The sequence below is a fragment of the Oncorhynchus keta genome, chromosome 17, assembly GCF_023373465.1.
Source record: "Oncorhynchus keta strain PuntledgeMale-10-30-2019 chromosome 17, Oket_V2, whole genome shotgun sequence".
Classification (NCBI taxonomy): Eukaryota; Metazoa; Chordata; class Actinopteri; order Salmoniformes; family Salmonidae; genus Oncorhynchus; species Oncorhynchus keta.
In genome coordinates, this window is record NC_068437.1 from 58,523,035 (window position 1) to 58,550,860 (window position 27,826).

Here is a 27,826-nt window from a genome sequence, read left to right on the forward strand (position 1 = left end):
GGAGTTGGGATCATGTCTGACCCTGGGAGTGACCCCACTCTCTGAGGGTGTACCAGGGGGAGTTGGGATAATGACTGACCCTGGGAGTGACCCCACTCTCTGAGGGTTTCTCATGGGGAGTTGGGATAATGTCTGACCCTGGGAGTGACCCCACTCTCTGAGGGTGTACCAGGGGGAGTTGGGATAATGACTGACCCTGGGAGTGACCCCACTCTCTGAGGGTGTACCAGGGGAGTTGGGATCATGTCTGACCCTGGAAGTGACCCCACTCTCTGAGGGTGTACCAGGGGGAGTTGGGATAATGTCTGACCCTGGGAGTGACCCCACTCTCTGAGGGTGTACCAGGGGGAGTTGGGATAATGTCTGACCCTGGGAGTGACCCCACTCTCTGAGGGTGTACCAGGGGGAGTTGGGATAATGTCTGACCCTGGGAGTGACCCCACTCTCTGAGGGTGTACCAGGGGGAGTTGGGATAATGTCTGACCCTGGGAGTGACCCCACTCTCTGAGGGTGTACCAGGGGGAGTTGGGATAATGACTGACCCTGGGAGTGACCCCACTCTCTGAGGGTGTCTCAGGGGAGTTGGGATAATGACTGACCCTGGCCGTGACCCCACTCTCTGAGGGTGTCTCAGGGGGAGTTGGGATAATGACTGACCCTGGCCATGACCCCACTCTCTGAGGGTGTCTCAGGGGAGTTGGGATATGGAAAAGGCACATTTGCAATTCACACGTGTATAAAACCCGCTTGTACAGGTGAAATAGGGCAAGTTAAGCGCCCAACAAATGAATGTAATTACTATTAACAAGATATTTATTTTCGTTTAAAAAAGCAACATACTTTTACATTTTTTTTTACTACCAATGACCCACATTACAACCTAACTACATAACGTTTTACTGTAGGTACCTGTGTGTGTGTGTGTGTGTGTGTGGGGGGGCAGAGTCGTGTATTACAGTGTGTGAAGCCTACAGTTTTTAAACTCGCTTGTATGACTCTTTTATTTTAAAAACCCTGTTCCGTTTAAGCATGTTGGGAGGACTTTTGCTACCAGTAGACTAAGCAGATAGCCTACTTCTGAGAGTTGACTTGAACAGGTGAGACGTCACGTGACCACCCGTACACAGAAGTCGTTCAAGCAGTTGAACCGAGTCATGCCTTGGGAGTTATTATTTTTATTTAACTATAATTCCTAATGTTTTATCCACTGGGGCTGGGTGATACGATATAATCCTAGGGCCATAGCGTGTGCCTTGCGTTTGAACACTCGGAATAAGAAGGAAAGAGAACGATTTTACCCTACAAAATGACTTCGAACCAGTTGGCTTTCATTCTGACATGTACTTTATGGAACAGGATATTGGTGTGTGCTGGAGGTAAGATTATATTCTGTCATTTAATCTATTGACAATATTGGTTAATCGATTAAACGGGAAACCGATTCAATTGTATGTTATTTGATAAACTTTACCGCATGCTATCGTGCGTAAAGCGCGAGAGGGTTGTTTTTGGCTGAAGAATATGATTTGAGTTTCTTGCAAATTCCATTAATATATACGGTATAAACATTATATGTAGTTTGAAATTCTTTGCGCAGGTTGTTTATCACCAATAGGAAACGAACGAAAGTGACGACTCCTTGCGTCATAATGTCGAACGAACTCTGTTTAAAGATACATTACTCATTAAAATAAATAGAATTAGAAGACAAGAGACAGTTGCCAATCAATTGGAGAAGAGACAACCAATCAATGACAAGTACACATCTGTCGGCTCTCAACACTGCAACCTTTCAAGTGTCATTCAGTCATGAGTTCTCCAGACCAGTCGGACACTAACGACGACAATTGCTCCAATCTGGACTTCGTACCCGGATATACAGCTCAGTGCTACCACCATGTTAATAACAAATCATATACAGAATGTTAAAACAGAGTGTGTGTTTGTGTGTATGTGCAGTGGTTACTGTGTAAGTTGGAAGGTTCGGGAAAAGGGCGGTGACCTGCGAGGCTCTGAGGGACCGGAACGCAGGAAAACAACATCATCTTTATAATAAATCATTGCATGCATTTACTTTATTGCTCTTCTGCACACCTGTATTTCTACTGACACATTATCATCTGCTCATCCATCACACCAGTATTTCTACTTGCACATCGCCATCTGCTCATCTATCACTCCAGTGTTCATTTGCTAAATTGTAATTACTTCGCTACTATTGGCCTATTTATTGCCTTACCACCTCACGCGATTTGCACACACTGTATATAGACTTTCATTTTTTTCTATTGTGTTATTGACTGTATGTTTGTTTATTCCATGTGTAACTCTGTTGTTGTTGTTTGTGTCCCACTGCTTTGCTTTATCTTGGCCGGGTCGCAGTTGTAAATGAGAACTTGTTCTCAACTAACCTACCTGGTTAAATAAAGATTAAATAAATGTAAAACTAGATAAATAATGAACCTCCCTTGGCACAGAGCAGTAGTGTAGGTGCGCTTACAGAAGCTGCACACGCATTTCATGTAATTCCACATCATATTGGATGACTGGAGATTTTAGCATAATAGTTTTTAATACCTTTATAAATTATCTGTCATTTACAGGCTACTCTGACACTGACGTCCTGATAATCTGAGATCAATGAAAACGACCTTGTCTTGAATATATGAAAAGCCTCGGTGTGGGACACAGATATTGTACGATAAAGATGTCCAGTTCCGGTGGTTGATGCACTCGTGCCAAAATCCTATCTCACTCTTGTTCTACTTTGGTAAACAATACTGTTCGCTCAATAGGTATATTTGGAAGTTGATAACATATTTGGTGGCCTACAGACAGATTGTCTTATTTTTTTCTGCAGGATCCATCTGCTTTCCAACCTGTGTTTTTCCCGTGACGTCATTAGAGATTTTGCTAAAGGCCTGTTTTGACTGGGTGCTGTTTGTTTACGGAGACAGACTGGTCGTGCGTTCCCGACGGTAGGCAATGCCTTGTGATTGGGCTAAACACAATGCACAGCTAGACTATAACAAGAGAGAGAGAGCTATTGATCCTCTGTGGCTAAATCATATGCCTACTACTCTTGATGTACTATTCTGAATTATTTCATTGCTTTATCAACAGACAGTAATTATATAATGTTGGTAAACGTATTGGATTTTATCAGGGGTGCTGCGGTACCTCCAGCGCACATCCGCGGCTATGATTCCATAAGGAAATAAATGATTAAGTGCAACGCTGGGGAGATGAGAGTTGCAGGCTCATGTCTTCTCAGATCAGAGAGAGGAAGAGAGGTCATAGAAAGTGAATATCATTCTAGTTCTGAGCGATACATGCGCGCGTTTCTCTTTCACCCCGGTAATGGCCAGTGGCAACGCGTTGGTAAACGGCTGCGCAAGACATAAACCCGGGGCGGCCCAACATGAATCAATTCTTACAATATCAGGCACGTTTTCACATTACGTTTTTTAGGTGGAAGCACAACTACATAGGAGGAAACTTGAATGAAATCTGATTGATTTGATTATTATTTAAAAAATACATCGCAAACAGTTCGCGTGAACGCGCACGCACTCAATTCTTCATTGCTGCGACATACTTGCTTGTTGAGATATCTGATCACGTTAGGCAGCGTTTCATTTTGGGGAGATTTTCGGCACAGCACCTGTTCCTGGCAAATATGTTCGGGAAACGAAACAGTGCGGTTCAAATGAAACACTGTTGCGTGTACAACAGATGCATCCAATCCTCAGGACTTCCCCAGGGTTTCTTAGCAAGCCTGCTCTTTACCATACACGAATATGTTGACAAACTGGTCATTGTAGTAGTTCTAATGACAAGACAGTGAGGGGAGGAAATCTATGTACTTCTGTTGTTTCTGCTGTGGGGATTAAATGGTTAAAGGGATCTGTTGTTGCTCTTTATGGCAGTGTATGCTTGCAGATACATTTATGACCTGTCCCCCCCCACTGCTAACAGTGGTGTTTTAGGGCTGCTATAGAACTACTCAACATCTAAACCAAATCAATACTCTATAGTTGTCTGCTAACAGTGGTGTTTTAGGGCTGCTATAGAACTACTCAACATCTAAACCAAATCAATACTCTATAGTTGTCTGCTAACAGTGGTGTTTTAGGGCTGCTATAGAACTACTCAACATCTAAACCCAATCAATACTCTATGGTTGTCTGCTAACAGTAGTGTTTTAGGGCTGCTATAGAACTACTCAACATCTAAACCAAATCAATACTCTATAGTTGTCTGTTAACAGTGGTGTTTTAGGGCTGCTATAGAACTACTCAACATCTAAACCCAATCAATACTCTATGGTTGTCTGCTAACAGTAGTGTTTTAGGGCTGCTATAGAACTACTCAACATCTAAACCAAATCAATACTCTATGGTTGTCTGCTAACAGTGGTGTTTTAGGGCTGCTATAGAACTACTCAACATCTAAACCAAATCAATACTCTATAGTTGTCTGCTAACAGTAGTGTTTTAGGGCTGCTATAGAACTACTCAACATCTAAACCAAATCAATACTCTATGGTTGTCTGCTAACAGTGGTGTTTTAGGGCTGCTATAGAACTACTCAACATCTAAACCCAATCAATACTCTATAGTTGTCTGTTAACAGTGGTGTTTTAGGGCTGCTATAGAACTACTCAACATCTAAACCAAATCAATACTCTATGGTTGTCTGCTAACAGTGGTGTTTTAGGGCTGCTATAGAACTACACTGTGGTTGTCCTGTATTAATTTCTGGTTGATTTGAAGTTGTCAAACGAAATCAGAGGAGACTGAAAAACAAGGAATTTATAGGACTAAATAACTGACTGTATGGCCTGCTCTTTAAACCCATATGGCCCCTTCTCTCCCTTATAGAACACCTGCTCTTTAAACCCATATGGCCCCTTCTCTCCCTTCTAGAACACCTGCTCTTTAAACCCATATGGCCCCTTCTCTCCCTTATAGAACACCTGCTCTTTAAACCCATATGGCCCCTTATCTCCCTTCTAGAACACCTGCTCTTTAAACCCATATGGCCCCTTCTCTCCCTTATAGAACACCTGCTCTTTAAACCCATATGGCCCCTTCTCTCCCTTATAAAACACCTGCTCTTTAAACCCATATGGCCCCTTCTCTCCCTTCTAGAACACCTGCTCTTTAAACCCATATGGCCCCTTGTCTCCCTTCTAGAACACCTGCTCTTTAAACCCATATGGCCCCTTCTCTCCCTTATAGAACACCTGCTCTTTAAACCCATATGGCCCCTTATCTCCCTTCTAGAACACCTGCTCTTTAAACCCATATGGCCCCTTCTCTCCCTTATAGAACACCTGCTCTTTAAACCCATATGGCCCCTTCTCTCCTTCTAGAACACCTGCTCGTTAAACCCATATGGCCCCTTATCTCCCTTATAGAACACCTGCTCTTTAAACCCATATGGCCCCTTCTCTCCCTTCTAGAACACCTGATCTTTAAACCCATATGGCCCCTTCTCTCCCTTATAGAACACCTGCTCTTTAAACCCATATGGCCCCTTCTCTCCCTTATAGAACACCTGCTCTTTAAACCCATATGGCCCCTTCTCTCCCTTATAGAACACCTGCTCGTTAAACCCATATGGCCCCTTCTCTCCCTTATAGAACACCTGCTCTTTAAACCCATATGGCCCCTTCTCTCCCTTCTAGAACACCTGCTCTTTAAACCCATATGGCCCCTTCTCTCCCTTATAGAACACCTGCTCTTTAAACCCATATGGCCCCTTCTCTCCCTTAAATAACTGGCTGTATGTCCTGTTTCCCCCTTAAAGAACTGACTGTATGTCCTGTTTCCCCCTTAAATAACTGGCTGTATGTCCTGTTTTCCCCTTAAATAACTGACTGTATGTCCTGTTTCCCCCTTAAATAACTGGCTGTATGTCCTGTTTTCCCCTTAAATAACTGACTGTATGTCCTGTTTTCCCCTTAAATAACTGGCTGTATGTCCTGTTTTCCCCTTAAATAACTGACTGTATGTCCTGTTTTCCCCTTAAATAACTGGCTGTATGTTCTGTTTTCCCTTAAATAACTGTCTGTATGTCCTGTTTCCCCCTTAAATAACTGACTGTATGTCCTGTTTTCCCCTTAAATAACTGGCTGTATGTTCTGTTTTCCCCTTAAATAACTGGCTGTATGTCCTGTTTTCCCCTTAAATAACTGACTGTATGTCCTGTTTTCCCCTTAAATAACTGGCTGTATGTTCTGTTTTCCCCTTAAATAACTGGCTGTATGTCCTGTTTTCCCCTTAAATAACTGACTGTATGTCCTGTTTCCCCTTAAATAACTGTCTGTATGTCCTGTTTCCCCTTAAATAACTGTCTGTATGTCCTGTTTCCCCTTAAATAACTGTCTGTATGTCCTGTTTTCCCTTAAAGAACTGACTGTATGTCCTGTTTCCCCCTTAAATAACTGGCTGTATGTTCTGTTTCCCCCTTAAATAACTGGCTGTATGTTCTGTTTTCCCCTTAAATAACTGACTGTATGTCCTGTTTTCCCCTTAAAGAACTGGCTGTATGTCCTGTTTTCCCCTTAAATAACTGACTGTATGTCCTGTTTTCCCCTTAAAGAACTGGCTGTATGTCCTGTTTTCCCCTTAAATAACTGACTGTATGTCCTGTTTTCCCCTTAAATAACTGTCTGTATGTCCTGTTTTCCCTTAAATAACTGACTGTATGTCCTGTTTCCCCCTTAAATAACTGTCTGTATGTCCTGTTTTCCCCTTAAATAACTGTCTGTATGTCCTGTTTTCCCCTTAAATAACTGGCTGTATGTCCTGTTTTCCCCTTAAATAACTGACTGTATGTCCTGTTTCCCTTAAATAACTGACTGTATGTCCTGTTTCCCCTTAAATAACTGTCTGTATGTCCTGTTTCCCCTTAAATAACTGGCTGTATGTCCTGTTTTCCCTTAAAGAACTGACTGTATGTCCTGTTTTCCCCTTAAATAACTGGCTGTATGTCCTGTTTTCCCCTTAAATAACTGACTGTATGTCCTGTTTCCCCTTAAATAACTGTCTGTATGTCCTGTTTCCCCTTAAATAACTGGCTGTATGTCCTGTTTTCCCTTAAAGAACTGACTGTATGTCCTGTTTTCCCTTAAATAACTGGCTGTATGTCCTGTTTTCCCCTTAAAGATCTGGCTGTATGTCCTGTTTTCCCTTAAATAACTGGCTGTATGTCCTGTTTTCCAAAGGCATATGCTTCTGCTCTGACAGAACAGCTCATTATCCTACTTTCCCCAATGTTACATCTGATGCATTTGCTCCTCAGCGATTTGCTATTCATCAAAGTACCCGTTTGCCCCATGAGGGAGCTGAGCTGCAAGTAAAAACAACTGGGTGAAAAGGCAAACCAGTTCACCTTCCATTAAGTTGCCCTGTTCCAGTCACTGTGTAACCAGCAACAATACTGCCCACCTGCTCTGCTGAGTCATAAAGTACTGTTTATAGTCATGCATTACTGTTTATAGACGCTAGTCCTAAATGCCACCCTATTCCCTATATATAGTGCACTAGTTTTGACCAGGGCCCTATATAACCCTATTCCCTATATAGTGCACTACATTAGACCAGAGCCCTATAGAACCCTATTCCCTATATATAGTGCACTATTTTTGACCAGGGCCCTATAGAACCCTATTCCCTATATATAGTGCACTACTTTAGACCAGAGCCCTATAGAACCCTATTCCCTATATAGTGCACTACTTTAGACCAGAGTCCTATAGAACCCTATTAGCTATATATAGTGCACTATTTTTGACCAGGGCCCTATAGAACCCTATTCCCTATATAGTGCACTACTTTAGACCAGAGTCCTATAGAACCCTATTCCCTATATAGTGCACTACTTTAGACCAGAGTCCTATAGAACCCTATTCCCTATATAGTGCACTACTTTAGACCAGAGTCCTATAGAACCCTATTCCCTATATAGTGCACTACTTTAGACCAGAGTCCTATAGAACCCTATTCCCTATATAGTGCACTACTTTAGACCAGAGTCCTATAGAACCCTATTCCCTATATATAGTGCACAACTTTAGACCAAGTCCTATAGAACCCTATTCCCTATATATAGTGCACTACTTTGACCAGGGCTCATAGCCTGGCCAATAGGGTACCATTTGGTGCATTATATGCAAAACATTTGCTCATAACTTTGCTCTGTGCTTACCTACCTACCTACCTAGTTTTAGAACACCTACTCATTCAAGGGTTTTTTCTTTATTTTTTTTACTATTTTCGACATTATAGAATAATATTGAAGACATCAAAACTATGAAATAACAGATATGGAATCATGTAGTAACCAAAAAGTGTTAAACAAATGGTAATAACCAAATAAGTATAACATTATGGTAATAACATGGTAATAACATGGTAATAACCAAATAAATCTAACATGGTAATAACATGGTAATAACCAAATAAATCTAACATGGTAATAAAATGGTAATAAAATGGTAATAACCAAATAAATCTAACATGGTAATAACCAAATAAATCTAACATGGTAATAACATGGTAATAACCAAATAAATCTAACATGGTAATAACATGGTAATAACCAAATAAATATAACATAGTAATAACATGGTAATAACATGGTAATAACCAAATAAATATAACATGGAAATAATATGGTAATAACCAAATAAATCTAACATGGTAATAACATGGTAATAACCAAATAAATATAACATGGTAATAACATGGTAATAACATGGTAATAACCAAATAAATCTAACATGGTAATAACATGGTAATAACATGGTAATAACATGGTAATACCCAAATAAATCTAACATGGTAATAACATGGTAATAACCAAGTAAATATTACATTATGGTAATAACATGGTAATAACCAAATAAATATAACATGGTAATAACCAAGTAAATATAACATTATGGTAATAACCAAATAAATCTAAAATGGTAATAACATGGTAATAACGTGGTAATAACCAAATAAATCTAACATGGTAATAACATGGTAATAACCAAATAAATATAACATGGTAATAACATGGTAATAACCAAATAAATATAACATGGTAATAACATGGTAATAACCAAATAAATATAACATGGTAATAACATGGTAATAACCAAATAAATATAACATGGTAATAACATGGTAATAACGTGGTAATAACCAAATAAATCTAACATGGTAATAACATGGTAATAACCAAATAAATATAACATGGTAATAACATGGTAATAACCAAATAAATATAACATGGTAATAACATGGTAATAACCAAATAAATATAACATGGTAATAACATGGTAATAACCAAATAAATATAACATGGTAATAACATGGTAATAACATGGTAAAAACCAAATAAACCTAACATGGTAATAACATGGTAATAACCAAATAAATATAACATTATGGTAATAACATGGTAATAACATGGTAATAACATGGTAATAACCAAATAAATATAACATGGTAATAACATGGTAATAACATGGTAATAACCATATAAATATAACATGGTAATAACATGGTAATAACCTATTAATAACAATAGTTTGGTTATACCAAATGTGATCGTATTGTGATAGAATACCCTCGAGGTGGCCAACTCCATAAACTATTGTCGTTCCTAGCCAACTCCATAAACTATTGTCGTTCCTAACCAACTCCATAAACTATTGTCGTTCTAGCAAACTCCATAAACTATTGTCGTTCCTAACCAACTCCATAAACTATTGTCGTTCCTAGCCAACTCCATAAACTATTGTCGTTCCTAACCAACTCCATAAACTATTGTCGTTCCTAGCCAACTCCATAAACTATTGTCGTTCCTAACCAACTCCATAAACTATTGTCGTTCCTAACCAACTCCATAAACTATTGTTGTTCCTAACCAACTCCATAAACTATTGTCGTTCCTAGCCAACTCCATAAACTATTGTCATTCCTAACCAACTCCATAAACTATTGTCGTTCCTCGCCAACTCCATAAACTATTGTCGTTCCTAGCCAACTCCGTAAACTATTGTCGTTCCTAGCCAACTCCATAAACTATTGTCGTTCCTAGTTAACTCCATAAACTATTGTCGTTCCTAGCCAACTCCGTAAACTATTGTCGTTCTAGCCAACTCCATAAACTATTGTCGTTCCTAGCCAACTCCGTAAACTATTGTCGTTCCTAGCCAACTCCGTAAACTATTGTCGTTCCTAACCAACTCCGTAAACTATTGTCGTTCTAGCCAACTCCATAAACTATTGTCGTTCCTAGCCAACTCCATAAACTATTGTCGTTCCTAGCCAACTCCATAAACTATTGTCGTTCCTAACCAACTCCATAAACTATTGTCGTTCCTAGCCAACTCCATAAACTATTGTCATTCCTAACCAACTCAGAAGCTTTTGTCGTTCCTAACCAACTCCATAAACTATTGTCGTTCCTAACCAACTCCATAAACTATTGTCGTTCCTAACCAACTCCATAAACTATTGTCGTTCCTCGCCAACTCCATAAACTATTGTCGTTCCTAGCCAACTCCGGAAACTATTGTCGTTCCTAGCCAACTCCGTAAACTATTGTCGTTCCTAGCCAACTCCATAAACTATTGTCGTTCCTAACCAACTCCGTAAACTATTGTCGTTCTAGCCAACTCCGTAAACTATTGTCGTTCCTAGCCAACTCCGTAAACTATTGTCGTTCCTAGCCAACTCCATAAACTATTGTCGTTCCTAACCAACTCCGTAAACTATTGTCATTTTCCTAACCAACTCCGTAAACTATTGTCGTTCCTAAACCAACTCCATAAACTATTGTCGTTCCTAGCCAACTCCGTAAACTATTGTCGTTCTAACCAACTCCATAAACTATTGTCGTTCCTAGCCAACTCCGTAAACTATTGTTGTTCCTAACCAACTCCATAAACTATTGTCGTTCCTAACCAACTCCATAAACTATTGTTGTTCTAGCCAACTCCATAAACTATTGTCGTTCCTAAACCAACTCCATAAACTATTGTCGTTCCTAGCCAACTCCATAAACTATTGTCGTTCCTAACCAACTCCATAAACTATTGTCGTTCCTAACCAACTCCATAAACTATTGTCGTTCCTAGCCAACTCCATAAACTATTGTCGTTCCTAGCCAACTCCGTAAACTATTGTCGTTCCTAGCCAACTCCATAAACTATTGTCGTTCCTAGTTAACTCCATAAACTATTGTCGTTCCTAGCCAACTCAGTAAACTATTGTCGTTCCTAGCCAACTCCATAAACTATTGTCGTTCCTAGCCAACTCCGGAAACTATTGTCGTTCCTAGCCAACTCCGTAAACTATTGTCGTTCCTAGCCAACTCCATAAACTATTGTCGTTCCTAACCAACTCCGTAAACTATTGTCGTTCCTAGCCAACTCCGTAAACTATTGTCGTTCTAGCCAACTCCGTAAACTATTGTCGTTCCTAGCCAACTCCATAAACTATTGTCGTTCCTAACCAACTCCGTAAACTATTGTCGTTCCTAACCAACTCCGTAAACTATTGTCGTTCCTAAACCAACTCCATAAACTATTGTCGTTCCTAGCCAACTCCGTAAACTATTGTCGTTCTAGCCAACTCCATAAACTATTGTCGTTCCTCGCCAACTCCATAAACTATTGTCGTTCTAACCAACTCCATAAACTATTGTCGTTCTAGCCAACTCCATAAACTATTGTCGTTCCTAGCCAACTCCATAAACTATTGTCGTTCCTCGCCAACTCCATAAACTATTGTCGTTCCTAGCCAACTCCATAAACTATTGTTGTTCCTAGCCAACTCCATAAACTATTGTCGTTCCTAACCAACTCCATAAACTATTGTCATTCCTAACCAACTCAGAAGCTTTTGTCGTTCTAACCAACTCCATAAACTATTGTCGTTCCTAACCAACTCCATAAACTATTGTCGTTCCTAACCAACTCCATAAACTATTGTCATTCCTAGCCAACTCCGTAAACTATTGTCGTTCCTAACCAACTCCATAAACTATTGTCATTCTAACCAACTCCATAAACTATTGTCGTTCCTAACCAACTCCATAAACTATTGTCATTCCTAGCCAACTCCGTAAACTATTGTCGTTCCTAACCAACTCCATAAACTATTGTCATTCCTAGCCAACTCCGTAAACTATTGTCGTTCCTAACCAACTCCATAAACTATTGTCATTCCTAACCAACTCCATAAACTATTGTCATTCCTAACCAACTCCGTAAACTATTGTCATTCCTAACCAACTCCATAAACTATTGTCATTCCTAACCAACTCCATAAACTATTGTCATTCCTAACCAACTCCGTAAACTATTGTCATTCCTAACCAACTCCATAAACTATTGTCGTTCTAACCAACTCCATAAACTATTGTCGTTCCTAACCAACTCCATAAACTATTGTCGTTCCTAACCAACTCCATAAACTATTGTCGTTCCTCGCCAACTCCATAAACTATTGTCGTTCCTAGCCAACTCCGTAAACTATTGTCGTTCCTAGCCAACTCCATAAACTATTGTCGTTCTAGTTAACTCCATAAACTATTGTCGTTCCTAGCCAACTCCGTAAACTATTGTCGTTCCTAGCCAACTCCATAAACTATTGTCGTTCCTAGCCAACTCCGGAAACTATTGTCGTTCCTAGCCAACTCCGTAAACTATTGTCGTTCCTAGCCAACTCCATAAACTATTGTCGTTCCTAACCAACTCCGTAAACTATTGTCGTTCCTAGCCAACTCCGTAAACTATTGTCGTTCCTAGCCAACTCCGTAAACTATTGTCGTTCCTAGCCAACTCCGTAAACTATTGTCGTTCCTAGCCAACTCCGTAAACTATTGTCGTTCCTAGCCAACTCCATAAACTATTGTCGTTCCTAGCCAACTCCATAAACTATTGTCGTTCCTCGCCAACTCCATAAACTATTGTCGTTCCTAGCCAACTCCATAAACTATTGTCGTTCCTCGCCAACTCCATAAACTATTGTCGTTCCTAGCCAACTCCATAAACTATTGTCGTTCCTAGCCAACTCCATAAACTATTGTCATTCCTAGCCAACTCCGTAAACTATTGTCGTTCCTAACCAACTCCATAAACTATTGTCGTTCCTAGCCAACTCCGTAAACTATTGTCGTTCCTAACCAACTCCATAAACTATTGTCATTCCTAACCAACTCCATAAACTATTGTCATTCCTAGCCAACTCCGTAAACTATTGTCGTTCCTAACCAACTCCATAAACTATTGTCATTCCTAACCAACTCCATAAACTATTGTCGTTCCTAACCAACTCCATAAACTATTGTCATTCCTAGCCAACTCCGTAAACTATTGTCGTTCCTAACCAACTCCATAAACTATTGTCATTCCTAGCCAACTCCGTAAACTATTGTCGTTCCTAACCAACTCCATAAACTATTGTCATTCCTAACCAACTCCATAAACTATTGTCATTCCTAACCAACTCCGTAAACTATTGTCATTCCTAACCAACTCCATAAACTATTGTCATTCCTAACCAACTCCATAAACTATTGTCATTCCTAACCAACTCCGTAAACTATTGTCATTCCTAACCAACTCCATAAACTATTGTCGTTCCTAACCAACTCCATAAACTATTGTCGTTCCTAACCAACTCCATAAACTATTGTCGTTCCTAACCAACTCCATAAACTATTGTCGTTCCTCGCCAACTCCATAAACTATTGTCGTTCCTAGCCAACTCCGTAAACTATTGTCGTTCCTAGCCAACTCCATAAACTATTGTCGTTCCTAGTTAACTCCATAAACTATTGTCGTTCTAGCCAACTCCGTAAACTATTGTCGTTCCTAGCCAACTCCATAAACTATTGTCGTTCCTAGCCAACTCCGGAAACTATTGTCGTTCTAGCCAACTCCGTAAACTATTGTCGTTCCTAGCCAACTCCATAAACTATTGTCGTTCCTAACCAACTCCGTAAACTATTGTCGTTCCTAGCCAACTCCGTAAACTATTGTGGTTCCTAGCCAACTCCGTAAACTATTGTCGTTCCTAGCCAACTCCATAAACTATTGTCGTTCCTAACCAACTCCGTAAACTATTGTCGTTCCTAACCAACTCCGTAAACTATTGTCGTTCCTAAACCAACTCCATAAACTATTGTCGTTCCTAGCCAACTCCGTAAACTATTGTCGTTCCTAGCCAACTCCATAAACTATTGTCGTTCTCGCCAACTCCATAAACTATTGTCGTTCCTAACCAACTCCATAAACTATTGTCGTTCTAGCCAACTCCATAAACTATTGTCGTTCCTAGCCAACTCCATAAACTATTGTCGTTCCTCGCCAACTCCATAAACTATTGTCGTTCCTAGCCAACTCCATAAACTATTGTTGTTCCTAGCCAACTCCATAAACTATTGTCGTTCCTAACCAACTCCATAAACTATTGTCATTCCTAACCAACTCAGAAGCTTTTGTCGTTCCTAACCAACTCCATAAACTATTGTCGTTCCTAACCAACTCCATAAACTATTGTCGTTCCTAACCAACTCCATAAACTATTGTCATTCCTAGCCAACTCCGTAAACTATTGTCGTTCCTAACCAACTCCATAAACTATTGTCATTCCTAACCAACTCCATAAACTATTGTCGTTCCTAACCAACTCCATAAACTATTGTCATTCCTAGCCAACTCCGTAAACTATTGTCGTTCCTAACCAACTCCATAAACTATTGTCATTCCTAGCCAACTCCGTAAACTATTGTCGTTCTAACCAACTCCATAAACTATTGTCATTCCTAACCAACTCCATAAACTATTGTCATTCCTAACCAACTCCGTAAACTATTGTCATTCCTAACCAACTCCATAAACTATTGTCATTCCTAACCAACTCCATAAACTATTGTCATTCCTAACCAACTCCAGTAAACTATTGTCATTCCTAACCAACTCCATAAACTATTGTCGTTCCTAACCAACTCCATAAACTATTGTCGTTCCTAACCAACTCCATAAACTATTGTCGTTCCTAACCAACTCCATAAACTATTGTCGTTCCTAGCCAACTCCATAAACTATTGTCGTTCCTAGCCAACTCCATAAACTATTGTCGTTCCTAGCCAACTCCATAAACTATTGTCGTTCTAACCAACTCCATAAACTATTGTCGTTCCTAACCAACTCCATAAACTATTGTCGTTCCTAGCCAACTCCATAAACTATTGTCATTCCTAACCAACTCAGAAGCTTTTGTCGTTCCTAACCAACTCCATAAACTATTGTCGTTCCTAACCAACTCCATAAACTATTGTCGTTCCTAACCAACTCCGTAAACTATTGTCATTCCTAACCAACTCAGAAGCTTTTGTCGTTCTAACCAACTCCGTAAACTATTGTTGTGCCTCTAAGAGTTAGTTTCATATGCTTTGGGGTAGAGAAGAGGTTTGTTTCAGTCAGTTAAATTGGTATTTGCTACACCTGTAGAGAAGAGGTTTGTTTCAGTCAGTGTGCCTGCCGAGTTCGCTGGTTCAGCCTTACAAGATTGGGCTGGGGAGATAACAGGGCCCTATTGATTTTAGGTCCTGCAGTCAGTCAATCAGTCAATCAGTCAGTCAGTCAGTCAGTCAGTCAGTCAGTCAGTCAGTTAGTCAGTCAGTCAGTTGATTGCATTGATTGTAAGTTGCTCTGGATAAGAGTGTCTGCTTAATGAATGAAATGTAAAATATTGCAGTGACATGTGTATTGTGAATTTCACTTAGCTGGAGGAATTTAATATTATTTTCAGTTTGTTAAATGCGTTCATTCATTCCTTCATGCAGAATCCCTGTGCACCCAAGCCCCAGAGTTTCAGTTGCCCAGTGGGGGCAGTCTGAGGTGTGGGAGACCCTGGGTTCCTTTGTGGCTCTGAACTGTACAGCCGTGATGTCCTGGAACCAGACGGACCAAGGGTGTGACGCTACCTCCCGGACTCTGCTCTGGAGCAAAGATGGGACCCCTCTCAACCTCAGCCTTTACCCACAGAACACATCCACCTGGTCAGTTCAACGGGAGGTCACCTTGCCAAATCACATGTACACTGATCTACGGGTTGTCATTGCAAATAAGAATCTACTCTTGATTTATTTGTATAAAATAAGGTTAAATAATAAATAATGTTCAGCCCGCCCCCCACAATATCCAACCAGTTACAAATACAGAGGTCACCTTTTTCTTTTTTTTCTGGCAGGACTCCCAGCCAATCCCAAATGATTGTGAGCAGTGTGCTGCAGGTCCAGGTTAGAGAGCAGGCTGACTTTGGCCTCTACTCCTGTGAGGCGAGGAACACCTCTGCTGACTTCAGCCTGCAGAATACCGGTAAGAAACCAGGGGGCGGAGTTTATGGACTGAACCTTATATCAGACATGTTGTCAAAGGCAACTTACATTAGTGTGTGCATACAATGCTACTATCTGCAGTATAAAAGCTGATCTAACTAACTGAGCCTGGGTGAATTCCGGTTGGATTCAGGGTGGATTCAGGATGGATTCAGGGTGGATTCAGGTTGGATTCAGGGTGGATTCGGGTTGGATTCAGGGTGGATTCAGGATGGATTCAGGATGGATTCAGGGTGGATTCAGGTTGGATTCAGGGTGGATTCAGGATGGATTCAGGGTGGATTCAGGGTGGATTCGGGGTGGATTCAGGTTGGATTCAGGGTGGATTCAGGATGGATTCAGGATGGATTCAGGGTGGATTCAGGTTGGATTCAGGGTGGATTCAGGGTGGATTCAGGGTGGATTCAGGATGGATTCAGGTTGGATTCAGGGTGGATTCAGGTTGGATTCAGGGTGGATTCAGGGTGGATTCAGGGTGGATTCAGGGTGGATTCAGGTTGGATTCAGGGTGGATTCAGGGTGGATTCAGGGTGGATTCAGGATGGATTCAGGTTGGATTCAGGGTGGATTCAGGTTGGATTCAGGGTGGATTCAGGATGGATTCAGGGTGGATTCAGGATGGATTCAGGTTGGATTCAGGGTGGATTCAGGTTGGATTCAGGGTGGATTCAGGTTGGATTCAGGGTGGATTCAGGTTGGATTCAGGGTTGATTCAGGGTGGATTCAGGATGGATTCAGGGTGGATTCAGGATGGATTCAGGGTGGATTCAGGATGGATTCAGGTTGGATTCAGGGTGGATTCAGGTTGGATTCAGGGTGGATTCAGGTTGGATTCAGGGTGGATTCAGGGTGGATTCAGGTTGGATTCAGGTTGGATTCAGGGTGGATTCAGGTTGGATTCAGGGTGGATTCAGGATGGATTCAGGTTGGATTCAGGGTGGATTCAGGTTGGATTCAGGTTGGATTCAGGGTGGATTCAGGTTGGATTCAGGTTGGATTCAGGTTGGATTCAGGATGGATTCAGGGTGGATTCAGGTTGGATTCAGGGTGTATTCAGGTTGGATTCAGGTTGGATTCAGGGTGGATTCAGGGTGGATTCAGGGTGGATTCAGGGTGGATTCAGGGTGGATTCAGATATGCTGCTATTTATTTTAACTTTAGGTATTTCAGCTTTTATACTGCAGATAGTAGCTTCCATCAATGTAATTATCTGCATCATTTTCAATTCTGTCTATATATATTTTGTAAATATATATTTATATTATATATATCTTTGTACAAATATATTTTCCTTTATTATGTTCCCTAAACCCCTCCCCTAATTGGAGTAAGCTAATGGACAACACTTTGGCTTCCACTTCCAGTTTATACATACTATATGCTGCTTATTAATGACTCATGATTGTTGGTTTCTGTTTGTGGGATCCCAGCCCAGCCCAGCCACACAGCATCAGTGATAGCAGCCATCAGTCTCTTCCTGATCCTGACTATAGCTGCTGTTGTCTACTCCAGGTGTCGTCTCAATATCAAACTCTGGTACAGGAACTCCTATGGAGACTATGAGATCAATGGTGAGGAGTGAGGATTTTTTTTTCAATTTTACATTTTTAAATCTTTATTTAACTAAGCAAGTCAGTTAAGAACAAATTCTTGTTTACAATGATGGCCTACCCTAGCCAAACCCTAACGACGCTGGGCCAATTTTGCGCCGCCCTATCGGACTCCCAATCACGGCCAGTTGTGATAGAGCCTGGAATCAAACCAGGTTCTGTAGTGACGCCTCTAGTACTGAGACGTAGTGCCTTAAACCGCTGCGCCACTCGGGAGCCCCAGTTTTAACCCACTGCAGTGGTTAAAACGCATTGGATGGGAACTTCGTGCTGTAGGTGGTTAGTTGTACAGATGTAGGATCTTCATTTGAGCCAGTTTTCTACAGCAGGAAAATAGTCTTGCAGCAACAGCAAATGTGAATTACTATGTGGATTATAATGAATAGACATTTTTTGTAGGGGTTGGAGACATTTTCCATTAGGGCAAATCAATTCTGATATTAAAAACTTTAGAAGCCTTCTTAAACCTCAATTACACTACACGTTTGCATTTCCTGATTTGCAGGAAAATTCCGGCAACAACAGGAAGATCAAATTAAGATAAGGCGTCTGTAGGTACCTGTAAGCAGGTTGAAGTACTTCCGTGCTTCTACACCTGCATTGTTTGCTGTTTGGGGTTTTAGGCTGGGTTTCTGTACAGCACTTTGAGATATCAGCTGATGTACGAAGGGCTATATCCAATTTGTAAGTCGCTCTGGATAAGAGCGTCTGCTAAATGACTTAAATGTAAATGTAAATAAATAAAATTTGATTGATTGATTTTTTAAATTTTTTTAATTTTACCTGGCAAGTCAGTTAAGAACATATTCTTATTTTCAATGACGGCCTGGGAACAGTGTGTTAACTGCCTGTTCAGGGGCAGAACGACAGATTTCTACCTTGTCAGCTCGGGGTTTGAACTCGCAACCTTCCGGTTACTAGTCCAACGCTCTAACCATTAGGCTACGCTGAAGTAGTATCGGGGTTACAATGTATCGAACATATCAAAGATACTGTATATTGTTATATAATTGCAATGATTGTCATATGTGGTTGTAAAGAAGGGTTTCGTCAGGATCGTGACACTGAATTGTGGTTGTTTTAACCTACCTGAATTGAATGCACAAATGTTTAATCGCTCTGGGATAGTGTCTGCCAAATAATATAATAATAATAATATAATAATATAATAATAATATATGCCATTTAGCCGACGCTTTTATCCAAAGCGACTTACAGTCATGTGTGCATACATTCTACGTATGGGTGGTCCCGGGGATCGAACGCACTACCCTGGCGTTACAAGCGCCATGCTCTACCAACTGAGCTACAGAAGGACCACAAGGTAAATTAAGCTGTGTTATAATGTCTCTCTTTATGTCACCAGATGGGAAGCTGCATGATGCCTACTTCTCCTATGTCAACAATGAACACGACAGAAAGTTGGTCAACTTCATCCTCAAACCTCACCTGGTGAACAAATCTGGACATAAGCTACACCTCAGTGATAACAACATCCTACCTGGGGGTGGTAATGATGACACAACATAGCCCTCTGTAACTCCTACAGTCCGTTCGATTCTTACATGAAAAACAACAACTTTTTGGCCATTTGGCAGATGCGCTTATCCAGAGAAATTTACAGGAGCAATTAGGGTTAAGTGCCTTGTTCAATCCCCAAGCTGCCTTTTCACATAGTCGGCTTGGGGATTCAAACCAGCGATCTTCAGGCTACTGGCCTAATGCTCTTAACCTAATAGGTTACCTGCTGCCCTGTCTTCCCTGAAAGTTATCAGGTTAACTGTATTTTCCTCCTTTTTCTTCTTCCTCTTCCTCTTCTTCTTCCTCTTCTTACTCTTCTTCTTCCTCTTCTTCTTCCTCGTCTTCTTCTTCCTCTTCTTCTTCTTCTTCTTCCTCTTCTTCTTCTTCCTCTTCTTCTTCTTCCTCTTCTTCTTCCTCTTCTTCTTCTTCCTCTTCTTCTTCCTCTTCTTCTTCTTTCTCTTCCTCTTCTTCTTCCTCTTCTTCTTCCTCTTTTTCTCCTCTGTCAGAGCCGTCTGCTGAGTTCCTGATGAACGTTAGTCACTGTCGGCGGCTCATTGTAGTGATGTCACACGCCTACCTAGAACAGGACTGGTGCTGTAACAACTTTAGGTAGGTATGCAAATAGCTCACCATTATGCCTAAGTAAAAAAATAATATTTGATCTATCTCTTACCTTAGCATGCTAAACGCTAATGCTAATGCTAGTTGTGTCGCTGTGTGTTCCTCTTTTAGCTCAGCATGCTAACTGCTAATGCTGGTTGTGTCTCTGTGGTCCTCTCTTAGCTTAGCAGGCTAAGCCACTAATGCCACTAATGCTACAATGTCACTATGTGCTTACCCATTTCCGTAAAAAACAGTGACAACTGCAAGTCTGTACAAAACCCTCAGCATAGCATGATCTAGCTGACTGCTAATGTTGTCCACCCTCTCAGACAGGGCCTTCTGCACCTGCTGGAGCTGTCCCAGAGGCCCATCATCATCATCACATTGGAGGGTCAGGTCAAACTCATGAGACCCGATGTGGTCCAGCAAATCAGAGAACAGCAACACAAACTCACCTTGCTCACCTGGTCGGGATCACACTCCATGGTGACTCAACCTAGCCTTGAACCTAACCCTTTATTTACATTTTATTTCACCTTTATTTAACCAGGTTTGCTAGTTGAGAACAAGTTCTCATTTATAACTGAGACCTGGCCAAGATAAAGCAAAGCAGTTCGACACATACAACGACACAGACTTGCATATGGAATAAACAAACATACAGTCAATAATCCAGTAGAAAAATATATAGTTACAGTGTGTGCAAATGAGGTAAGATAAGGGAGGTAAGGCAATAAAATAGGCCATAGTGGTGAGGTAATTACGATATAGCAATTAAACACTGGAGTGATAGATGTGCAGAAGCTGAATGTGCAAGTAGAGATACTGGGGTGTAAAGGAGCAAGATAAATAAATACAGTATGGCGATGAGGCTATTTACAGGTCACAGTGGTGGGTAGTATATGGGGCTTTGGTGACAAAACGGATGGCACTGTGACAGACTGCATCCAATTTGTTGAGTAGAGTATTGGAGACTATTTTGTAAATGACATCGCCGAAGTCGAGGATCGGTAGGATGGTCAGTTTTACGAAGGTATGTTTGGCAGCATGAGTGAAGGATGCTTTGTTTGCGAAATAGGAAGCCGATTCTAGATTTAATTTTGGATTAGAGATGCTTAATGTGAGTCTGGAAGGAGAGGTTACAGTCTAACCAGACACCAAGGTATTTGTAGTTGTCCACATATTCTAAGTCAGAACCGTTCAGAGTAGTGATGCTGGATGGACGGTCAGGTGTGGGCAGTGATCAGTTGAAGAGCAGGCATTTAGTTTTATTTGCATTTAAGAGCAGTTGGAGGACACGGAAGGAAAGTTGTATGGCATTGAAGCTCGTCTGGAGGTTAGTTAACAGTGTCCAAGGAGGGGCCAGAGGTATACAGAATGGTGTCGTCTGCGTAGAGGTGAATCAGAGAATCACCAGCAGCAAGAGCAACATCATTGATGTATACAGAGAAGAGAGTCACCCTGAGAATTGAACCCTGTGGCACCCCATAGAGACTACCAGAGGTCTGGACAACAGGCCCTCCGATTTGACACACTGAACTCGATCAGAGAAGTTGTTGGTGAACCAGGCGAGGCAGTCATTTGAGAAACCAAGGCTGTTGAGTCTGCCGATAAGAATGTGGTGATTGACACAGTCGAAAGCCTTGGCCAGGTCGATGAATACGGCTGCACAGTAATGTCTCTTATCGATGGCAGTTATGATATCATTTATGACCTTGAGCGTAGCTGAGGTGCACCCATGACCAGCTCGGAAACCAGATTGCATAGTGGAGAAGGTACGACTCTCTCCCTCCAGTCAGGCTACCAGCTCCTCCACCTCCCTCCAGTCAGGCTACCAGCTTCTCCCCCTCCCTCCAGTCAGGTAGCTCTAGTCCAATGTTAGGTAGCTCTAGTCCAACGTTAGGTAGCTCTGGTCCAACATTAGGTAGCTCTGGTCAAACGTTAGGTAGCTCTAGTCCAACGTTAGGTAGCTCAAGTCCAACGTTAGGTAGCTCTAGTTCAACATTAGGTAGCTCTAGTCCAACGTTAGGTAGCTCTAGTCCAACGTTAGGTAGCTCTGGTACAACGTTAGGTAGCTCTGGTCCAACGTTAGGTAGCTCTAGTCCAACGTTAGGTAGCTCTAGTCCAACGTTAGGTAGCTCTAGTCCAACGTTAGGTAGCTCTAGTCCAACGTTAGGTAGCTCTAGTCCAACGTTAGGTAGCTCTAGTCTAACGTTAGGTAGCTCTGGTCCAACATTAGGTAGCTCTAGTCCAACGTTAGGTAGCTCTGGTACAACGTTAGGTAGCTCTGGTCCAACGTTAGGTAGCTCTGGTACAACATTAGGTAGCTCTTGTCCAACGTTAGGCAGCTCTGGTCCAACGTTAGGTAGCTCTGGTCCAACGTTAGGTAGCTCTGGTCCAACGTTAGGTAGCTCTAGTCCAATGTTAGGTAGCTCTGGTCCAACGTTAGGTAGCTCTGGTCCAACGTTAGGTAGCTCTGGTCCAACGTTAGGTAGCTCTAGTCCAACGTTAGGTAGCTCTAGTCCACCGTTAGGTAGCTCTGGTCCAACGTTAGGTAGCTCTGGTCCAACGTTAGGTAGCTCTGGTCCAACATTAGGTAGCTCTAGTCCAACGTTAGGTAGCTCTGGTACAACGTTAGGTAGCTCTGGTCCAACGTTAGGTAGCTCTGGTACAACATTAGGTAGCTCTGGTCCAACGTTAGGTATCTCTAAGCCAACCCTTAAGAAGTTCAAACACATTCAAAGTTCCTCCATAGAACCCGCTCCTCCCTCGGTATGATTCTGTGGGTCTAATTCAGATAATGCACGTCATAACAACGAGATGCCCAGCTCTCCTTAACAGCACAATTTCAGTCGCATGTTGCACCCTACACTACACTTGTCTGTCCAATGCATGTACATATCTTTCCCGTTCCATAGCAAGCTGTTTTATTCATTGGTGAAGTCATTTAATGTCGAGCTGAACCTCGACATCAGAGGTTTAAAAATTAACAGATAGGAGTGATATAAACCGTTACTTTTTTTTTTTTGGGGGGTTTGAACGGTTCAGAACTTTATTTTGCTGGTCAGAACAGTGGAACGGAACGAAATAATGGTTCTGTTCAGAACGAACAGATTGGAAAATAATTCTGGTTAACTAGACTGTGTATACTGTGCCATGTCTCCCCAGCTACCTTCGTCTCTGGTTAACTAGACTGTGTATACTGTGCCATGTCTCCCCAGCCTCCTTCGTCTCTGGTTAACTAGACTGTGTATACTGTGCCATGTCTCCCCAGCTGCCTTCGTCTCTGGTTAACTAGACTGTGTATACTGTGCCATGTCTCCCCAGCCTCCTTCGTCTCTGGTTAACTAGACTGTGTATACTGTGCCATGTCTCCCCAGCCTCCTTCGTCTCTGGTTAACTAGACTGTGTATACTGTGCCATGTCTCCACAGCTACCTTCGTCTCTGGTTAACTAGACTGTGTATACTGTGCCATGTCTCCACAGCTACCTTCGTCTCTGGTTAACTAGACTGTGTATACTGTGCCATGTCTCCACAGCTGCCTTCGTCTCTGGTTAACTAGACTGTGTATACTGTGCCATGTCTCCCCAGCCTCCTTCGTCTCTGGTTAACTAGACTGTGTATACTGTGCCATGTCTCCACAGCCGCCTTCGTCTCTGGTTAACTAGACTGTGTATACTGTGCCATGTCTCCCCAGCCGCCTTCGTCTCTGGTTAACTAGACTGTGTATACTGTGCCATGTCTCCCCAGCTGCCTTCGTCTCTGGTTAACTAGACTGTGTATACTGTGCCATGTCTCCCCAGCTTCCTTCGTCTCTGGTTAACTAGACTGTGTATACTGTGCCATGTCTCCCCAGCTGCCTTCGTCTCTGGTTAACTAGACTGTGTATACTGTGCCATGTCTCCCCAGCCGCCTTCGTCAGTGTTCTGGAAGGAGTTGGCCCTGGCCATGCCTCATAGGGTTGTGTTCCACAGCGACACGGCAGGGGACCCCCAGACCCTCTTCCAAGACGATGAGGACCCCATGCTCACCCTCAACCCAGACTACCTGGACTGTCGCCCTGACCCTGACCCTGTTGGAGACCTGGGTAAAACCAAGTGAATGGCTGGCAACAGGGTTGGGTACAATTGATGCTGGATTACAATGCAAATTACATTTCAGATTGGGTCAATTTCAATTCAGTCAATTAAAATAGAATTGGCCTTGGACCAATACCGTTTTGGGTTATGTAATGTAATCATATCCACGCACGGCTCATAATAATGTCTGGAACGGAGCGAATGGAATGACATCAAACATATGGAATCCATGTATTCGATACATCAAACATATGGAATCCATGTATTTGAAACCATTCCACTGATTCCGCTCCAGCCATGAGCTCATCCTCCCCAATTAAGGTGTCACCTGTGCCATGGCCAATGCATTATCTTAATTATTGCTGTTACAGTTATTATTATATATATATATTTTTTTTTGATGAGGCAAGTCAGTGAAGAACAAATTCTTATTTACAATGACAGCCTACCAGGGAACAGTGGGTTAACTGCCTTGTTCTGGGGGCAGAACTACAGATTTTTACCTTGTCAGCTTGGGGATTCAATGTAGGAACCTTTCGGTTACTGGCCCAACACTAGGCTACGCTGCCGCCCCTCCACTCTAACCACTAGGCTACCTGCCGCCCCTCCACTCTAACCACTAGGCTACCTGCCGCCCCTCCACTCTAACCACTAGGCTACCTGCCACTCCTCCACTCTAACCACTAGGCTACCTGCCACTCCTCCACTCTAACCACTAGGCTACCTGCCGCCCCTCCACTCTAACCACTAGGCTACCTGCCGCCCCTCCCTCTAACCACTAGGCTACCTGCCGCCCCTCCACTCTAACCACTAGGCTACCTGCCACCCCTCCACTCTAACCACTAGGCTACCTGCCACCCCTCCACTCTAACCACTAGGCTACCTGCCACCCCTCCCTCTAACCACTAGGCTACCTGCCACTCCTCCACTCTAACCACTAGGCTACCTGCCACTCCTCCCTCTAACCACTAGGCTACCTGCCGCCCCTCCCTCTAACCACTAGGCTACCTGCCGCCCCTCCACTCTAACCACTAGGCTACCTGCCGCCCCTCCACTCTAACCACTAGGCTACCTGCCACCCCTCCACTCTAACCACTAGGCTACCTGCCACTCCTCCACTCTAACCACTAGGCTACCTGCCACTCCTCCACTCTAACCACTAGGCAACCTGCCGCCCCTCCAATCTAACCACTAGGCTACCTGCCACCCCTCCACTCTAACCACTAGGCAACCTGCCGCCCCTCCCTCTAACCACTTGGCTACCGGCCACCCCTCCCTCTAACCACTAGGCTACCTGCCACTCCTCCACTCTAACCACTAGGCTACCTGCCACCCCTCCACTCTAACCACTAGGCTACCTGCCACTCCTCCACTCTAACCACTAGGCAACCTGTCGCCCCTCCACTCTAAACACTTGGCTACCGGCCACCCCTCCACTCTAACCACTAGGCAACCTGCCGCCCCTCCACTCTAACCACTTGGCTACCGGCCACCTCCACTCTAACCACTAGGCTACCTGCCACCCCTCCACTCTAACCACTAGGCAACCTGCCGCCCCTCCACTCTAACCACTTGGCTACCTGCCACCCCTCCACTCTAACCACTAGGCAACCTGCCACCCCGATGCTTTCTCCAAGGTTGAAAATAATGTCAATCAAGAATAATAATCACTCTAAAGCCCCGTAGAACTAAGATTGTTGACCGACAGCATCGATCCACACATTTCTTCAACCAAATGACTGAATCTCCTCATTCACCTTCTGGTTTCTTCCCCCCTTCTCTCCAGGCATTCGTCTCCCAGTCTACAAGGCACTGGCATCCAGAGCCCCTGTGCTGCCTATGTTCCCCTCGGTCCCTGCATCCCTGACTGAGCCCAAACTCTCGGATATAGATGTATCGGACCTGGGATCGCGCAACTACGGAGCTCGCAATGACTTCTACTGCCTGGTTACAGAGGACAACATCTAAGACTGTATAGCTTCTGAAGAAAAAAACAGAGAACAAGATCTCCGACTTCTACTCTTCACTCTTCACTTCAGTCTGAATGTAAAACAGGTTCTCTCACCAACACTATCTACAACTTCCGGGTGTATGTTTCAAAAGGATAGAGGAGAGCAGGTGTTCTAATGTTTTGTACACTCAGTGTATATGTGAAAGGTTTAAAATATGGACAAATCTCAATAAACTGATCAAATCAAACTTGTTCCAAGATCAAAATTATTCACTTAAATTTTTTTTTTTATGTAACACTTGCTTGAATTAAAAATATATATTTTTTTAAGTGAATAATTTTTTAAAACATTAGGAACACCTGCTCTCTCTATCCACGACATAGACTGACCAGGTGAGTCCAGGTGAAAGCTATGATCCCTTATTGATGTCACTTGTTCAATCCACTTCCAGCAGTGTAGATAAAGGGAGACAGGTTAAATAAGGATTTTTAAGCCTTGAGACAATTGATTCATGGATTGTGTGTGTGCCATTCAGAGGGTGAATGGGCAAGATAAAATATTGATGTGCCTTTGAACAGAAGTTTGGTAGTAGATGCCAGGTGTACCGGTTTGTGTCAAGAACTGCAATACTGCTGGGTTTTCACACTCAACAATTTCCTGTGCGTATCAAGAATGGCCCACCATCGAAAAGGCATCCAGCCAATTTGACACAACTGTGGCAAGCATTGAGTCAAGCATTGGGATCGACATGGGCCAGCATCCCTGTGGAACGCTTTCGACACCTTGTAGAATCCATGCCCCTACGAAATGAGACTGTTCTAAGAGGGGCGGGGGGGGGAAGGGGTGCAACTCAATATCAAGGAGATAAAATTTGATTCCAATGATCATTTCACTGAAATGTTTTGAATGACCTTGGTAGTTACACTACATGTTATTATATGCAATTTGTATAAGATACCTGTTATGTGAAAAATAGAAGAAGTGGTTGAGTGGTCTACTGCAGTAGTCTGGGATTTTGTTTTACGTTAAAGTGGAAATGCATTCATTCTAATTTCGTAATGTTTGTTTAGAATTATGTTCAATAGAAATATTTATCGATCAAAGCTACCCTTTCTGTAGTTTAGGGCAGTTTACTAGTCCAGCCCTTCTTCATAGGTAACTCATCTTGGACGAGCCTTGGCTTGTACGAACCAATCTCATGTTTCTTTTTTGACATAATTTTCCTCAGAGGAAATAAAGTCAGACATTTTAAAGTGGAAATTCCAAACTTTAGAAGCATTTTTAAAACCTTGAACACACTACAAGTTTGCATTTTCTTCTTGGTGTACAAGTATACCTCCTGGACTGGACGCTAATTCTATTGCCCAGTGTTACCCCGAATCAGTCTCATAAATGCTGAATGCCAAGCAGTGACTCGGCCGGAAGAATAAACTCCCAGTGTTCCAATCTCAGGACACCCGAACCACATGACCACTGATTTGTTCTCTCTATATTGAACTATTTAGTGTTTTCTTCAGATATTACTTTCCCTCACCAGCAGAGGGCAGAGTTGAGGCGACTTGGTGGGGGGGCTTTCTTATCATTACAATAATCTCAGTGGCCCATTCCCAGTGCCCCATTCCCTAGGGGTTATTTGTTTATTGG

The 27,826-nt window shown here is 42.4% G+C and overlaps 1 protein-coding gene and 1 long non-coding RNA gene across 2 annotated transcripts; one reads left to right on the forward strand and one right to left on the reverse strand.

Annotated features, from left to right (window-relative positions):
* Positions 1-1,072: 1,072 nt before the first annotated feature.
* Positions 1,073-27,747, forward strand: LOC118375576 (single Ig IL-1-related receptor-like). The gene is given in 10 exon segments (XM_052466773.1): positions 1,073-1,376; positions 15,862-15,906; positions 15,909-16,077; positions 16,269-16,396; positions 17,847-17,987; positions 19,393-19,536; positions 20,054-20,156; positions 20,480-20,636; positions 24,061-24,238; positions 26,017-27,747. Coding segments are annotated over 10 exon segments (1,317 nt in total). The 5' UTR covers positions 1,073-1,306; the 3' UTR covers positions 26,199-27,747.
* LOC127908513 (uncharacterized) lies at positions 25,227-26,008 on the reverse strand. The gene is made up of 3 exons (XR_008067527.1): positions 25,818-26,008; positions 25,525-25,723; positions 25,227-25,334 (listed from the first exon to the last, which is right to left on the reverse strand). It is a non-coding gene; the product is annotated as an uncharacterized LOC127908513 (long non-coding RNA).
* Positions 27,748-27,826: the final 79 nt, after the last annotated feature.